General features: G+C 39.3%; 1 protein-coding gene across 49 annotated transcripts in view; it reads left to right on the forward strand.

Annotated features, from left to right (window-relative positions):
- SPATA17 (spermatogenesis associated 17) overlaps positions 1-17,658 on the forward strand; it is a 386,966-nt gene that overhangs the window by 117,869 nt on the left and 251,439 nt on the right. For all 49 annotated transcript variants that reach the window (XR_014817028.1, XR_014817057.1, XR_014817037.1 and 46 more), the window contains 1 exon segment: positions 257-405. Coding sequence is in view for 9 of the 49 variants with exons in the window: in XM_084978710.1 (XP_084834836.1) it covers positions 257-405 (149 nt within the window). In the remaining 40 variants the exon portion in view is untranslated.

A 17,658-nucleotide genomic window follows, 5' to 3' on the forward strand; every position in this document is an offset into this window, starting at 1 on the left:
CGACTAGGAACCATGAGGGTGCGGGATCGATCCCTGGCCTTGCTCAGTGGGTTAAGGATCCGGCGTTGCTGTGAGCTGTGGTGTAGGTCGCAGACGCAGCTCGGATCCTGCGTTGCTGTGGCTCTGGCATAGGCTGGCAGCTACAGCTCTCATTAGACCCGTAGCCTGGGAACCTCCATATGCCGCGGGAGCAGCCCAAGAAATGGCAAAAAGACAAATAATAATAATAATAATTTACTTTATCCTTCCTTGTCAGGGACCCTTCCGTGACATCGCGGAAGTCTTGGCGCAGCGCTACAAGCCCCTGGAGCCGACGCTGCGGGTGGCAGAACCCATTGATGGTCCCAAGGAGGCCAGAGCCGAGCTCCAGAGGCAGGAATGGACGCGAAATGTGCAGGACAATCTGTGAGTCCCAAGCCTGACAAAAGGAGCTGTACTGTGTTTGATGCCTTAGGTTTTTTTTTAATATTTTCTATTTCCTAATATTGTAAAGAATCTTTTATTTGTGAGAAAAGGTAAAGCCACCCCTATGCAAGTGTCTTACATTAGGTTGCTACTGATGATCATACTGAGTTTATACACACACACACATACTTACTACGTGTTACTCAAGGGGAAAAAGAAAAGAATGAATGGTATTTTAGAAGGACAGACGGCCACCTCTCCATGCATCTGTGAAGATAATTTTCTTTTGTTGGTAACAGAATTTTTATTTTGTTTGAATTTTTTAATGATTTTTATCTTTTCCGTCTTAGTTGGTTGGCAGTGTGGTGTCAGTTTTCTACTGTACAGCAGAGGGACCCCGTCACACATACACATACACATTCTTTTTCTCACACCATCCTCCATCCTGCTCCATCGCAAGTGACTAGATACAGTTCCCAGTGGTGTATACAGCAGGATCTCATTGCTTATCCGTTTGATGATGTCTTGTCTTATGTTTAAGTCTTTAAGCCATTTTGAGTTTATTTTCGTGCATGGCGTGAGGGTGTTTTCCCGTTTCATTGATTTACATGTGGCTGTCCAGTTTTCCGAGTACCACTTGCTGAAAAGACTGTCTTTTTCCCATTTTATATTCTTGTCTCCCTTGTCGGAGCTTAATTGACCATGGGTGTCTGGTTTTATTTCCTGGTTCTCTATTCTGTTCCACTGGTCCGTATGTCTGTTTGGGTACCAGTACCACACTGTCTTGATGACTGTGGCTTTGTAACATTTCCTGAAGTCTGGGAGAGTTATGCCTCCTGCTTGGTTTTTGTTCCTCAGGATTGCTTTGGCAATTCTGGGTGTTTTATAGGTCCATATAAATTTTTGGATTGTTTGTTCTAGTTCTGTGAAAAATGTCATAGGTAATTTGATAGGGATTGCATTGAATCAATAGATTGCTTTGGGTAGTATGGCCATTTTTACGATATCAATTCTTCTAACCCAGGAGCATGGAATATCTTTCCATTTCTTTGAATACTCTTTAATTTCCTTGATTAATGTTTTATAGTCCTCAGTATATACGCCTTTCACCTCCTTGGTCAGATTTATTCCTAGGTATTTGATTTTTGGGGGGTGCGATTTTTAAAGGTATTGTATTTTTGTATTCCGTTTCTAATATTATTTCATCGTTAATACACAGAGATGCAACTGATTAGCATCCTGTTCTCTTGCTGAATTCATTGATCAATTTGAGTAGTTTTTATGTGGCATCCTTAGGGTTTTCTATATGTAGTATCATGTTATCTGCATACAATGACAATTTTACCTCTTCTCTTCCAATTTGGATACCTTTTGTTTCTTTTGTCTGTCTGATTGCTGTGCCTAGGACTTCTAATACTATGTTGAATAAAAGTGGTGAGAGTGGACATCCTTGTCTTGTTCCAGATTTTAACGTGGAGGCTTTCAGCTTTTCTCTGCTGAGTATTATATTTGCTGTGGGTTTGTCACAAATGGCTTTTATTATGTAATACAAATTTTTACAATTATAGTGTAATATAATATGTTATAAATTATTATATAATAACTAACTCTAGCATATAAACTGCAGTTATTTATTATTACAAGTATATAGCATACACTAATAATCGTATTACATGTTATTAATAATTTATATGATAATATTTTCAAAATACATTACAAGGTATCTTTTGCTATTTAAAGAAACTAGAGTTACGTCTTATCAAGCACAGATTTTGGATAGTTTTATCATTTGGAAGGGATACATAATATGATCTATTTTAATCATATATTTTTGAAGAAACTTGAAAAATACACATTTTCAAACAAACTCATATGAAAGATAAAATTGGCAAGCATCTCAAGTAATTTTTTATAGTTTATCATTTTATAGTAATTACTTAAAGTGAGGTATTAGCTATAGAGTGTTCAGCAGATTCTTTCAAAAATTGACTGATTTGCCCAACATATAAAGAATAAGAAAATAAGAAACTCTTTTTTCCAATTGGTTTGGGGAGATAGATTTCTTTTAGTTAAAGAGATTATAGAAGATTAATGCTGCTCAGACCTAGTCAAGCAAAATATGCAATTTAGTGATGAATATCTAAAGAGTTATATTACTCAGAATTATTTTTCTGTTTCAATGATGCCAAGGTTTATGAACTAACAAAATTAACTTCTCTGGCAAATAAATTAACCACATTCATATTTCTACAGAAATCATTGTGTATCACAGATATTGAAGTAGGCTTTCTTAGTATTTTCCTTGATAAGCCTAGAAGAGGGCAGATACCAATATTATCTCCAAAGAGGGGTCCTGAACTTGTACTTCGGGTGGGATACTGGTAAATATCTTCAGCCTCTCCGGTGTTACTGATGACCATTTACCCTGAAACTCTGAGATGTCAAAGTGCTTTTAGGATAACCAACCAATCAGGAACAAACTAAGTTGGAAAAGCTAAAGAAATGACTTGTAAATGTGAAGCTATCTTATTATAGCAGAGAGGCTAAGCAGGTGGTTTTAACACCTTGCCTATGGATAATTCACTTTTTCAGAGAATTGGAACTTTTATCTTGTGGCTTCTTCTGAAGCCATTTTGGTTCCTTGTACCAGATAACATAATTGTATCTTGTGAGGCAAAAGGAATGTTTGACATTTAGGTTTTATATCTTTAAAATAAGAATTCTGTGATAGAAATTAGACAGAAAGTCTACTTTTATCACAGAGATGCATGGGATTTTTTTAGTGCAAAGACTCCTTTTTTGCTGCATTACCAGTTGCATCTGTAAAGAACTGAGGATGGTGCCTTTGCCATCCCAAAGTCGTATCTAGGAACCTCTGGCTAGACCAGGAAGACATTTCTAATCTTAAGGGTTCAAAGGGTGGAGGATTTAATGCATTTAGCTATTTTGTTTTCATATCATTATGAACATTGCACTGCGATGACAGTAGAAATTTGGGCTTTGGAAGTAGATCTGTGTAAGCTCTACTTAGCCAGCCTGAACTTCTAGTTCCCCTTCTGTAAAATGGGGAGAGAAATGTTATCTTAAATGTCATCATGCAGATTGAATGGGATAATGAGTATGAAAGGAAAGTCATCTAAAGACTGTGTGTGTCCTTATTCCTGAAGAAACTCATCCCGTTTTCTCACGGCTTCTTGAAGAAAATTATTTTCCTTACTCCTATGCATATCTTTATGAAGCCAGGAAATTAAGTAAGCAATTATTAAATAATTGCCCAATAATCTTTATATGGGAAGCTCTCGGCTACATATTGTAAGAAATATAAGGAAGATTTACTGATTCAACAAACGTTTGCCTGTCAGGGATAGTTCTAAACTTGAGGGAAATCCTTACATGGCTAAGGATTCAAGGGTCTTCTGCCCGTATGGGGTATGGACATTGAGAGGATTTAAAAATATGTGACCATGCTTGAGACTTCCTATGAAGAGAAGATTTAATCATAGTATAAGGATACTATATGTTAAACTTATGTAACCTTCCATTAGAACCTGAGTACCAACAGCTCAATAGCCATCTCTACATCACTTTGAAACATTAAAGATGTTAATTTTCTGATAGCTGTTGTAGGAGGGGCAGAACTTTGCTTATGCCCACATAGGGTCTTCTGCTGGGCCTGAGAATGAAACTGGCACAAAGATAGACTGAAGGGAGAAGAGTATACAGATGAACTGAATATGAATTTTACATCACTTGAGAGCCCTCATAAAGGCATGAACACCCCAAGAAGTGGCAGACCCTAGGCGCTTATATGTTGGGTTGTGCAAAAAGAAGTAATTGTGGAAAATAACAAAAATATATGGAGAGTCCAATGGAAGGGAAGAGTTGTTCAACGAAGTCTGTTTGCACAGAATTCTCTATGCTTCGACTTTCCATTTCTGGTGATAGGAATGCTTCTTTCCTCCTGGTATAGGAAAGGCATCTTCCATAATGGAGTGTCATCTCCTGAGTTTAGGGGAAAAGGCGGGGGCGGGGGGGGGGTAATAAGATCACTTTTCTTGTACCTATTGTTTTTCAGTGCCTTTAGCTCAAAACAATCCTTGACCTGTGTGGTCTATTCTGGGATGACAGGTTCTGCCACTTTCATTATTTGGAGTAAGTGAAATGAGAAACACCCTGTAAACAGTAGCAAAGCATAACTAGCGACTCAGTTTCTTGAGTGCTTCCATTTGCTGATATTAATGAAAAACACTCAATGGCTATGAATCTTGTATGTCTGTTTTCATTGCCCTTAAATTTGCAACCTAGCTAACACAGAAGCTTCAGTAAATATTAGATTACTCATTTTTAAACCTTTTAAAGAATATTTCTAAAAGTACCAATATCATTTTGTAGACATGGCCATAGGAAAAATGTTGTGAGAAAGGTTAAGAAGCTAGTTCTAAATAACAGTTTTCTAAAAAGGGCCTTTAAAAATTGTGGTATATTCAGATGAGATATGGTTAGCTGTATCCCTAAGAATAGTGTTAAGGAAATGCAACATATCTCAAAACTTTTTTGATTTGTGTGATTTTTTTCTTCCCAACACTTTAGACCTTTACAATTAGCATACTTTCTGAAATGTTATTGTGTTATGATAAATACGGATTATCATACATTTTCAGATAATGTTTTCTTAACAATTCAACTTTTATTTGTAACTCTTCCATTTATTTTAATTACTAGCACAGTGTGCAACATTTATTAATCAGCAGAGCCTTTTTAAGTTAAAATACCAAATTAGCTAACCCCATTAACACAGAATACTCCAAACAAGCCGTAATAGGAGAGGTAGTTACTGTGCAAATCGTATTATACATGCGGGTGCTCTAGGGCACGGTTAAGCGTGATTACCCTCTTTTGATCCAGTACTCCTCTGCCTCTCCCAGCTAATTTCCAGTGGAAATTTACAAAGTGCTGCCTTCATTTTTCCAGCTTAATTTTTCTAATGAAGTTCTGCTACTTTATAACACTGGGGATACAGATAATAAGCCTGTGTATAATTAACAAGTTCTAGAATTCGTCTACAAAAGAGCCTTGATTGCTTTGGCTCTCCTTTTGTCCACCGTTTCCTTGAAAAAGATGGCTTTTTAAATAAAGAAGCACAGACTCCCAGAATCCTGTTCCTTCGGACGTCTAAGTCTATTATAACACTGACATAATGGTGACAACTTGGAATGCTTTTACGGATATCGTGAAAGTGTTCCCCACACTTTGGGTGTGTGTCGTCAGACAAGTCAGGAAAACACACCGTTGATCTTTTTCGTTAAATTAGTATCATTTTCTAGGTGTTCTTCCTAAGGCAATGGCTGACACATGCTAAATAAAGTTCTGCCAGTTAACTTTTGGTCAATTTACGAATTATCATACATTTTCAGATAATGTGGAATTTCCTTTGTAAAAGTAGGACAACCCATGCCGTATTCACGTCCATGTGTGTGTGTGTGTGTGTGTGTGTGTGTGTGTGTGTGGCATTTATACATCCCAGACGTTCCTATTTCAGTTTAGGGTTCAAAAGTGTGTTGGGAGTCAGAAGAGACTTGAAGCTTGAATAGAAGTTTTCCAGGAACAAGGAGGGTGTCGGGGGGCGGGGGTGACCCGGACAAAGCTGACTCTCTGCCAACAAGTGCATAGCTCCTGTGGGTTTTGGTTTACCTTCCGGGGTATCTTGTGAAGCCTAGCTCAGAGCTGCAGTACCTCATGCAAAGTGGCAGAGGTGAGATGGGAAGTACAGGTGGAGCCAGAGTGTAAAGGGCCATGTGTGCCGTGGTGAAGTGTTTGGACTCGACCACATAAAAAACAGTGTAACCCATGGGGGTGCTGTCATCACTGGGGTGAGAGGGTCCGATAGCTTAGAAATATGGCTCTACTAGCTACATCCAAGGGAAAGGAACGAGAGGCCCTGCAGGGAGGGTACTGCAGCCACCGTCCAGTTCAGAGAGGAAGAGGAGGTGCAGTACAACAAGGACAGTGGTGGTGAAAAGGAAGAGAAAGGTTGACAAACCCCTCTACGGGTAGAATCCTGTAGACCCTAAACCAGAAGTCGAGGCCAACATGTGTGGTGTGGATGATGCGGTCAGGGCCATAGATGCTTTTAGGGTCACTGTCTTAGGGCTTCCGTAATGGCAAAGAACAAGGGTCCACTAAAGCGACTCAGCTTTTGGCCGGGTTTGAAGGATGCATTGAAGGTTCTCATAGGAAGACAAGGAACCAGAGAAACCCTGGGCTACAATGACTCTTGGGGACGTGGTTTTCTCCTCCCTCTCCTGGCATCTCCACTTTTCCCTGCATTTCTGCTGACTCGCTTCATCTGCTGACTCATAGTTCCTTCCTCATAAATCTTTGCTTGCCTTTTGTTATCACGGACGCGCAAGACCTGATTCAGTACAACCTTCCAGCTCCAGACTCCATAGCTAGTTCCGTTTTTCAGTTCACATGCCTGGAAGGGAATCTGTTTTGCTCAGTTTTCATTATCTGACTGGCCCACCCAAGTGGTAGGCTTGAAGCACAGTTGATCCTTAACAGATATGTGTTCACTTGATGAGCATGCTCACGTCACACATGAATGGACCACCGCTGTGGTCCGAGGGAAGGCCTGTCACGTTACATCAACTACAGCATATCACAAAAGTGTGGCCGTGAGCAAGGCCTTCCTCAGATTGAGGAGTGCGGAGGCAGGATGTCCTCAGGTGCCTTGACTGGACGGCTTCTGACTGAGGCGACCGGCTCCGTAGTGATGCCTTTCCTCAGTTAAGAAAAAAAAAAAAAATGTAAGAACTATGGGCTTGGTAGGGTGGAGATTTGGGGTAGGGGTTTAATTTGGGGGCAGTTCTATCCGAGGTGCCTCTTGAGTATATGGGTAAATATTCCTAAAGAGCATTTGAAAATATTCACCTTGAATTAAAGGAAAACATTAATATATAGAGAGAAAAGTTTCAAAATCAGCAGAGGTGATAGTTAAAACCTGGGTGGAAACCTTTTCCGGGGAGAAACTGTAGAGAGAACAGATTAAGTACAGATTCCTGGGAGTTGCTTTAATGGTAGGGCAGGGGTTCTTAGTTAGCTTGTATCTTATATCACCCTGAGGTTTAAAATTATATACCTGTGCACTCCTGAGTCTCGGTCCCACATGTTTTGACTCAGTAGGCACATGGGTTTGCAATACTTGTCGCCGTGACTCTGATGCACACTTCCAGTTAAGATAAGTGGCATTCATTCAAGGTGTTGGCAGAAAATGAGGAGTCAGTCAGCACACTGAGCAAGCAAGGAAGAGTACCGGGAGGGATTTTGCAAATCAAGGAGAGGAGAGGCCACTGCAAGGACTGGGTGCCCAGCTTGATGCAGAGTCCAGGTTGGATGAGGACTGAAAAGAATGCAACAGAAGTTTCCCCTGCGGGGCAGTGGGTTAAGGATCAGGCCTTGTCTCTGCAGTGGCTCAGGTTGCTGCCAAGGCACAGGGTGGATCCCTGCAGTTGTTACAGCTGAGGTGTAGGTTGTAGCTGCAGCTCAGATTCAGTCCCTGGCCTGGAATCTTCTATATGTTCCTGGTGCAGACAAAACTCAAAATTTAAAAAAAAAAAATTGCATCAAATTTGGCTGTTGGAAAGTCATTCTTTTGCTTTCTCTTTTACCACCTAGTTCTTATTGCTCCCATATTCTTGAGGCTGTCATAAAAGAGCTTGTCAAATTCTTTGCCAAACCTCAGATATACCGTATTTACAATTTCACTTTACCTGTGGTGATACGTATGTTTATATTTTTATAAATTATTTTAAATTTATATTTTTAAACTTTATATTTACTCTTAAAACTTTAAATATCAAAATATAGAGAAATTAAAATAAAATAGTACCGGTATCCTAAAAAAATATATATATATATTGACAGCACTCTTCTAGAATTTACTTTTGACTTTAATATCCTCTTTTAGAATCTTACTGACATTAAAATGAGATTAAGCCACATATATGTTAGAAAATCTATACTCTTCTGCTTTTAAAGTATTTTGGTATAGCTTGGGTACATTCACAATTTTTTTTCTTTTTCTTTTTTTTTTTTTGTCGTTTTTTGCCATTTCTTGGGCCACTCCCGCGGCATATGGAGGTTCCCAGGCTAGGGGTCTAATCGGAGCTATAGCCGCCACCCTACACCAAAGCCACAGCAACATGGGATCCGAGCTGAGTCTGCAAGCTATACCATAGCCCACGGCAATGCTGGATCCTCAACCCACTGAGCGAGGCCAGGGATCAAAGCCGAAACCTCATGGTTCCTATTCGGATTTGTTAACCACTGAGCCACGACGGGAACCCCCACAATTTTTTAAGGCGAACTAGTGATGGTTTGGTTATCTCATCTAGAGATCTAATTTGAGACACAATATGTCTTGGTTAGAGACTCCAAAGTCACTGACAGAAGTAGGTGCTCATTTATAAATTCTACACCAGAGGCTGTATACTAGTAGCTTCCAAGTTGCATAAAGCTTCCAGGTGTGTTATATTTGGACCCCACAGTTTTCTAAAAATCATATTGATTAAAAAGTAATTAAAAAGGTAATTATATCTTTCAAAAATCCAGATTTTTTGGTTCATATTACAAATTAGGAAACCTGAAAACAGCAGACCCCTGGTCTGACACGACAACAACGGATTAAAGCTTGTACTCTTAGTTTTTACATCTGACTTAATATGCGGTGATTGCCTGGCTTTTCCAGGCATAGAAATCAAAGACCCTTGATGCAGATGATAAGCTCTTCAAGAAAGAGCCCAGGATTGATGCAGGATGCTTAGCACAACACTTGACAAGCAGTAAGTGGCCAGCAGTTCTTTACATATTGAGCTTGAGCTTGGACTAGTTTTGTCTGTTTTGTTTTCATCTATCTGAACACCAGAATCATTCTCATCTGAAAGAGAAGTTAAGCAAGAGGAAATGAGTTCAGTTGTGATTTCTCTGATCTTTATTAATGCTGCACTAGCGGGCTCAGTACTAAGGCAGCCTTTAGTTACTTTTTACTTTTTCTTACTCAGAACTCCATTTTCCAAACCGTGTCTCTTATACACTAGCCTGGAAGATGTTAATGAGTTTTCTGTCAAACAAAATTAGGGAAAATTATATTTAAAACAGTTAAGCTTTTTTGGGGCATCGATAGGGCTTCTCATTATTAACTATATTTTTATTCAGTGTGAACGTCAAAGAAGGAATATATATTGCATCTTGCAAACTTACTCACTCACTTACTCAGCAAATATTATTGCACCTTGACATGTGCCAGGCACTGTAGTAGGTATTGGGAACAGAGCAGTGGACAACACAGCAGAGGTCTCATCGGACTAGCGGGTCTGGTTGGCCATGGAATCCCGACCACAGACCATAGTTTGAAATATGCTGCTCCAAAGATTAAATATAACTTAACGAAGAAGGTTTGATTTTCTTAGCCATTTTTTTCTTTAGTGTCAGCTTGCTTCATTCTCAGACCTTCTTGAGAATGATGATTTTTCCCACAGCCTAATTTTTCTCCTTAATTATATATTCTTTACGTCGATTACACAAGTCCTTGACATATCAGTGAGTTTAAAACATTTAATATTGTAAATGGCCTACTAAAAGAAGAGCCTCATGAATGCTGTTTAGCTGGGGCATTTAAATTTACTATCTTTTAGCAGAGACATTTTTGGGCTAAGTTTTCCACAATCAACTAGAGGAAAGTAAAGTCCACTCTGTAAAATATGTATCAGAAAGTCATTTCATAGATGTAATGAAATGACTGAGTCAGCCTGCCTAGAGATCGTTAATAATAATGATATATCCAGGGATGGAGTACTACTCAGCCATAAAAAAGAACAAAATAATGCCATTTGCAGCAATATGGATGCAGCCAGAGACTCTCATACTAAGTGAAGTAAATCAGAAATAGAAAGACAAATACCATATGATATCACTTATATCTGGAATCTAATATATGCCACAAATGAACCTTTCCACAGAAAAGAAAATCCCAGACGTGGAGAACAGACATGTGGTTGCCAAGGAGGAGGAGGAGAGAGTGGGATGGATTGGGAATTTGGGGTTAATCGATGCAAACTATTGCCTTTGGAATTGATTAGCAATGAGATCCTGCTGTATAGCACTGGGAACTATGTCTAGGCCGTTATGATGGAGCATGATGCTGTGAGAAAAAGAATGTATACATGTATGAGTGACTGGCAGGTCTGGTTGGCCATGGAATCCCAATCACAGACCATAGATCATCTTGCTCTACCGTAGAACATTGACAGAACACTGTAAACCAGCTATAATGGAAAAAGATAAAAATCATTAAAAATAGAAAAATAATATATCCAGGGAATTCTAGTCCTCTTAAGCTAAGAAAAATGTAAGGAGAAGGGCAAAATGTGTCTTTCCATTTAAATTTAGAAGTTGGCAATATAAGCTCCCTGTCTAGCTGAACAGCTAGTCTTGCCATTGGCATTCTTTATAGCTAAATATTATATTTATATCACCACCCTGGGGGAACAGACTTGTGTTATTGATAATATTGCTTAAATAGTTTATGAGTTTGAAGTTTCTGCTGTGAATTCTACTCTAAATATGAAACACTTTGTGTGTTGAACCCTTACAGCAATTGGTTACATTTAAATCTCAGTGAAAACTGTCTTCATCCATAAATGAGGTTTTCTAATTCCTTTTTCAAGTTGTTGCTCATTTTATGAACATCTCCTCCACCAAAATTTTACTGGACTAAAACATTTTGATAGATCACTACATTTTGAAATCCCTCTCTTGGTATTAATATATTTGCTTTATCTGGAAATTTGGATTGTTAATACATAACTGAAAACACTTTTTATTTGTCATATTGAAGGTAATAAAAAGAGACATTTTATTTGCCAAATTTATTCTAAAACTTATAAAGGAAAAAAGAAATATTTATGGCCCTTTTTTATTAATTGAACAGCCGACCTGATCTTTTTAGAAGGGCTAAAATTATTCAATATTCATTTTCCAGGGTTTGAGATATGACATACACTGTATAAGTCTGAGGTGTACAGCACAATGATTTCACTTACATATGTGTATCATGAAATGTTATCTATTCATTTTTAATTCATTATATAAATCAACATTCATTTTTAGTTATGCATACTACAATATAAAATATAGTTCACCTAATTTCAAATATAATTGACATAATTTGTATGTTTCCAGTTATGTGGTGGTTTTTCAAAAAGCTTTGTCTCAAAAAAAATAATGCTATAATTGGTTAATGAGAATTAAGCCATCTGACAATGAGACCAGAAATGAACTGATTATAACTCAGCCTTCAACACATTAAATGTAATATTTTCTATATTATAATAATGATTACAATATCGGAGTCTGGTAGAATACATAATTTTTGAGCAGGTGTACTTTTAAGATAACATGAAAACTTTTTGTTTGTTGATTAGTTTATTAGATTAAATCAGCTGGCTTTGTTCATACGTTCTCTTCCAATTCTTTCATCAACTCTTTTCAAACTTTTATGCCTAGGAGTCCCTGCTTGTCAAATTAAGTTTTGTAGACCAGAGGGAATTGTCTCTGGAATGAAGGGAATTCCTTTCCCTTAATTAGCCCATAGTGGATTTTTTTTACCCTCCTGTTCTCCTTTTTATACCCCCAGTTAAATAACTGCTCTATTTGGAACATGAGAGAGCTCTGAATCCTTGCTTCTTCTCTTGCAAGTATTTTAGGGAGACCTTTTAAGCAGAGATCCCAGGGTGAATCCAGTTGGACTCCTGATTCCCAGTTGGACCAGTCTGCCATACCAGTGTTATCAACAACTGGAATGAGATGGACTGCTCATAAACTAAGATCTTTATTAACGCAGCTTGTGATTTTTTTTTTCAGCATGTTTTACAGTTCAGCTATAAGAACAAAATAATAGTAATAATAATTGGCATGGTCCCCCTTCTGTGCAGCATATATGATAAAACTGACAATTGGAGTTCCCGTCGTGGCGCAGTGGTTAACGAATCCGACTAGGAACCATGAGGTTGCGGGTTCGGTCCCTGCCCTTGCTCAGTGGGTTAACGATCCGGCGTTGCCGTGAGCTGTGGTGTAGGTTGCAGACGCGGCTCGGATCCCGCGTTGCTGTGGCTCTGGCGTAGGCCGGTGGCTACAGCTCCGATTCGACCCCTAGCCTGGGAACCTCCATATGCCGCGGGAGCGGCCCAAGAAATAGCAACAATAATAACAACAACCACCAAAAAGACAAAAGACAAAAAAAAAAAAAAAAAAAAAACTGACAATTGATTTTTCGGAGAGATTCTTTGGTCATTTATTACTTCACTAGTTATAAAACAATAGCACTCTTAGAGCTACTCTTAAGATAGAAGAACACTACTATTTGAACATTTGAAATTTAATTGCTCAAATATTATGGCAGCAAAATTCATGTGACTTTCTTTGCCACCTCTCCTCTCATTACATTTTATTGTCTAAAAAGTGTAGGAGGTTTCAAAACCTGGAGATGAAATCATTTCACACACAGTCTGAGATGATGGAGCCGCATTTACTTTTGTTCCTTTTTTCCCAAATGAAAAGAGTGAATGCACTGGTCATCACTTACTACGTAAGAATCCTGTGTTTAAGAATTTCTAAGTAGGAAATGAAACCTCTCCCAGTAAAAAGGTGGAAGATGTCAGACAAGTTTGGCTTCTAGGGATCACAGTTTAGCGGCATGGTTTTCAGAGAGAGGAATGCGATGATGGGCTCCGCCTCCTTAACCCCTGGTCTTGATCAGCCTTTGTCCTGCTACGGTCAGGTCTGCCCCAGCGGTGGCCATAGGGTTTGGCATTAGTGTCTGCGAGAAAAGAGGAAAGTAACTGGGGATCATGTTCCACGGAGATGTAGGTAAGATGAGATGAGACTGCTGACGTTGTCTGTTCCGGTAGGAGCGGGTATAAATACCCTCTGAGGAACATTTTTCCTATTTTGAAGGCCAACAAGCTACCCGCTTCCAAGACCCCACATGTGCCTTCTAAGCTTTTACCTCTAAGCGTGTCCTCATGCTGGTCCCCTAATTGCATCCTCTTTCTCAGTTTTCATTTCGGCCTAAAGAAGTCTGACCCACTTGTTAAAACTCAGTTTAGATATTATTCCCAGGTGCTTTTGTTTTTCTTTATCAAAAAGCTTTGCTGGAGTTCCTGTCGTGGCCCAGAGGAAACGAATCCGACTAGGAACCATGAGGTTGCAGGTTCGATCCCTGGCCTTGCTCTGTGGGTTAAGGATCCAGCATTGCTGTGAGCTGTGGTATAGGTCGCAGGCTTGGCTTGGATCTGGTGTAACTGTGGCTGTGGTGTAGGCCAGCGGTTACAGCTCCGATTAGACCCCTAGCCTGGGAACTCCATATGCCACAGGTATGGCCCTTTAAAAAGACAAAAGAAACAAACAAAAAACACCTTTGCTTTTTTTTCCCACCTCTATAGTAGCATAGTTATTTGTCTTTCTCCATCATTAGATTTTAAGGGTCTTGGAAGTGCCTGTTGTGGCTCAGTGGTAACAAGACTAGTATCCCATGAGGATGTGGGTCCGATCCCTGGCCTCACTCAGTGGGTTAAGGATCTGGCGTTGCCCTTGAGCTGTGGTATAGGCTGCATATGGCCATTGCTGTAGCTATCACATATGCTGGCAGCTGTAGCTCCAGTTGGACCCCTAGCCATTTGCTGCAGGTGCAGCCCACAAAAAGCAAACAAAACGAAACAAAACAAACAAAGAAACAAAAAACACCCTCACTCTTGGGGTGAGGCTTCTGCTTATTCACCTTTTTATACTCACAGTGTCTAAACACAGTTATTTAAGACATACTGGTGAGCCAAATTAACTCTAAATCAAGACCCCTGGCATTTATTATGTACCTGCTGTTTTCCTATCTGATACAGTTCCAGAACTGCGTCTCCGTTTCCATATTGTAAGGAGCTGCCTCTGGGGGAGGCTGCTGTCTCCCTTTGGCTCCCCTGCCCCCTGTCCCCCGCTCAAGGAGGGGAACTGCTGCTCCTGGGGAAGACCCAGCCCACTCATGGTCACATTCCACGAGATCTGCCTTGACCTCCCAGCAGACGCCAGGAGTCAGGTGCTGGCCTGGAGCTGCTCTCAGTGGCGAGAGTCCTGGGTCGTCCCTCGTTTTCCTTCTTCGGCCGGTGCTTGAAGAGAAAGACTCTTCTCCCCGAGAACATCTGCCTCATCTCTCATCACACCTGTGGTTTCTGTTCACCGTTGAGACTCTGGGCACATCGGAGAGCAATCCTCAGATTTGATTTCCCTTAGGCAGAATTCGCTGTCGCTGGGATAACTACGCTATTGGGGCGGATACATATGTATCTGTATGTTTTGCAATTTATACAGATCTGTAGTATATTTTTATATGCCATCTCCATGGGCAGTCTCATCTCCACTGTAAAACTATTCATGTTCTACTTTGTTTCCTTCAGAAAGAACTCAATTTTCTAGCGAGGTTAAGCCCCTTTCCGTGACTTCAGCATTCCTTTTTAGGCTCTAACTCACCTCCCTATCTTTGTATGTGTGGTTTCTTCTGTATAAAATAGCCTTCACCAGCTTCTTAACTTGACTCTCCCGACGTGTCCTTCTGTACTCCGCTCTGGCAGCCTTGGTCTAGGAAGACGGCTTTTCTGTGCGCTGCCTGCCGACTCCCTGCCAAGAACCCATGTGCATGGTACAAACACATACGCATCTGTACCACAAACCGTCCCCTGTGCCCTGGTTGCATCTTGTGTATCTATTCATCAGAAGCCTAACACCTTCCACTGTGTTGTCTCATCCCTACCCCGTTATAAGGGGAATTCATTTTACATACACTGCATCTTCCAGCCTTCTGTTACAATGTTTTTTGAAGTGTTTGGTACATAAAAGCAGTTCGTTTAATGTTTGTTTAATGAATACATATCAAGACGTAGAGAAATCAGTGTGCGTTGGAGCAGGAGGATTAGGTTGCCTAGAAAGCTGGGTGTTATGTTACAAGCAGATTTTGAAAGGCAAAGTAGTAGTACTCAGATCAGCATTGCAGGAAGAAGAACATGGACAAAGGCAGAGGCGGGATAGAAAGACAGGAAGGAAGGAAGGCAAGAAGGAAGAAAGGGAAAGAGAGGGAGGGAGGAAGGAGGATGAACAGACAAGTGCATCCTAAGAAGCCTGACTGCTGGGCTAACGAAGACAGGTTTGAATCAATAGGCAATAAGGGTTCATGAGTGTAGACTTGAATGATCCAGCTGGGAACTCAGTGGGTTAGAGGAAAACCTAGAATTTGGAGTGACAAGAGTAGGACTATAAACAAAAAGGGGAGGGAAGATGAGAGTTAATAAAGAAGAGAAAGATTAAGTGTAATTAGTCTTCCTATTTGGAAGATACCAGTAAGTGTTTTAATACTCAAAGTATAAACACTTTGGTATATTTGCAGGGGACTTGTTTTCCCTGAAGCGAAGGGATTAGTTTTAATTTTTGCTTCCTGAGACTTCTACCAATTCTGTCCTAATTGTGTAAACTTGTTTGTATATATCACTGTGTTTCCACATTATATTTAAAATTTTCGACCAGATCTGGATCTTTGATGAGATTATAAAAATCAGTAGGCAAACATTCTCATCTTCATCGACACAGTGTTCAGTTAATGGAAAAGTACTCACTGCAAAGCCTAAAGCGCATTGTATATACATTTACAACTGGTAAAAGATAACATTTTAAAAGTGAAATTGATAATTACCTAAAATTTTGATGATCTCTTGAATTTTTAAGCTTTTCATAGCTGTGTATACTTTTATAGAGCAAATTCTACTAGATAATTTAATTCTACTTAAATAATTTATCCCTGATTTGAAAATAAATATTGAAGTATTACTTATAAAACTTCTGAATATTTTTCAACATATAAACAGATATATATGTGTCCACCTAAGAGTATGCATCACGTGTTACTTTCGTGAAACATCGTGGCTTTAGTGAAAGTAAAATTAATTCACGTACAGGGAACTACCTAGTTTTTCTGCCTTGTCTTCTCGGCCATCCAGTCCCTTGAGGAAGCAAATTTTGTTCAGACACAAAAGAAAAATGTACTATTAAAATGCAATTCCGAAGTGATAAAAACCGTAAGCGTAGCAGCCGGCTCGCAGCACCTCCCCTGTATACTCAGGGACATTGGGGCCGCATTAATTTTTTGTGTGTGTGCTGTCCATCCCATGTGCAAATTAGCACTGGAAGAACCGTAATCTATCTTATATGAGAGCTCCTTTCCCAAGAGCATAATAATAGAGTACATGCTTGTGTAATTTTATGTAATCCAAAGCTCTGTGTTGTTTGTTTTTTTTATCTTAAATAGACTTTGAGAATGTTTTCTTAGGGAAAATATTTCAAAGGAGTTTCTTAGTAACATTAAAAAAGAAGTTCTAGAAATCTGTGAAAATTGATGAAATAACACCGTGTTTCCTAAGCTTTTAATTTTTAAACAAATTTATGAATATAATGACAAAAAATTTCAGTTGAATTGAGATCTTACAAAGACCCCTGCCTGTCTTAATTAAATGAGCTAATATATGTGAAAATATCAGCATAGGCCGATTCAATAAATTTGTTGAACCGCAACTTCATTTTTTTTCAAAGTCTGCATTGCAAAGTATTTTTTTTTTTTTGGGCACAGTATTTAATTCAGCTGTATGTATTTATTTCCTAGAGCTTGCTCTTTTTTTTTTTTTCCTCTAAATCTTTCTTGTATTTAAAACAGGATGCAGCTCTCAATTCCTGACATTTTCTTCTGTTTCCTACATTATATGTTTCCTCTGGGTTATCTTTTATGTTTAGATATGTGCCTTTATTTCGTATGGGTAGTTTCCCCAACTGACAATCCATTCTTAAATTCATATTTAGAAAGGAGACTCTAAAAATCACATTAAAAATTGTATTTGTGTGTGAGAGTGGCTCTCTGACTGTTAGTTTGTTGCCCTGTGACATGCATGACCTTTTCATTAAGAAATCTCCAAATGCTGATGTTTGAGGTTATTTCTCTGGGACTTCTAGTATCTTTTGAGAAGATATAGCTAGTCTTCAGAAATCTGTTGGTCCAGCAGCCAGTTCCCTCAGGATGAGCAAGGGCAGAAGTCGGCAAGCAGACTTTGAGTCAGAATTCGTAGATTTCATTTGGCACCTCACTCTGGCCGTCTGCAGTGCCAGCTTTCC

The sequence above is a fragment of the Sus scrofa genome, chromosome 10 (assembly GCF_054392235.1).
Source record: "Sus scrofa isolate SSC_HxYL_T2T_F1_AM1 chromosome 10, Sscrofa_HxYL_maternal_Yorkshire_Landrace_v2.0, whole genome shotgun sequence".
Taxonomy (NCBI): Eukaryota; Metazoa; Chordata; class Mammalia; order Artiodactyla; family Suidae; genus Sus; species Sus scrofa.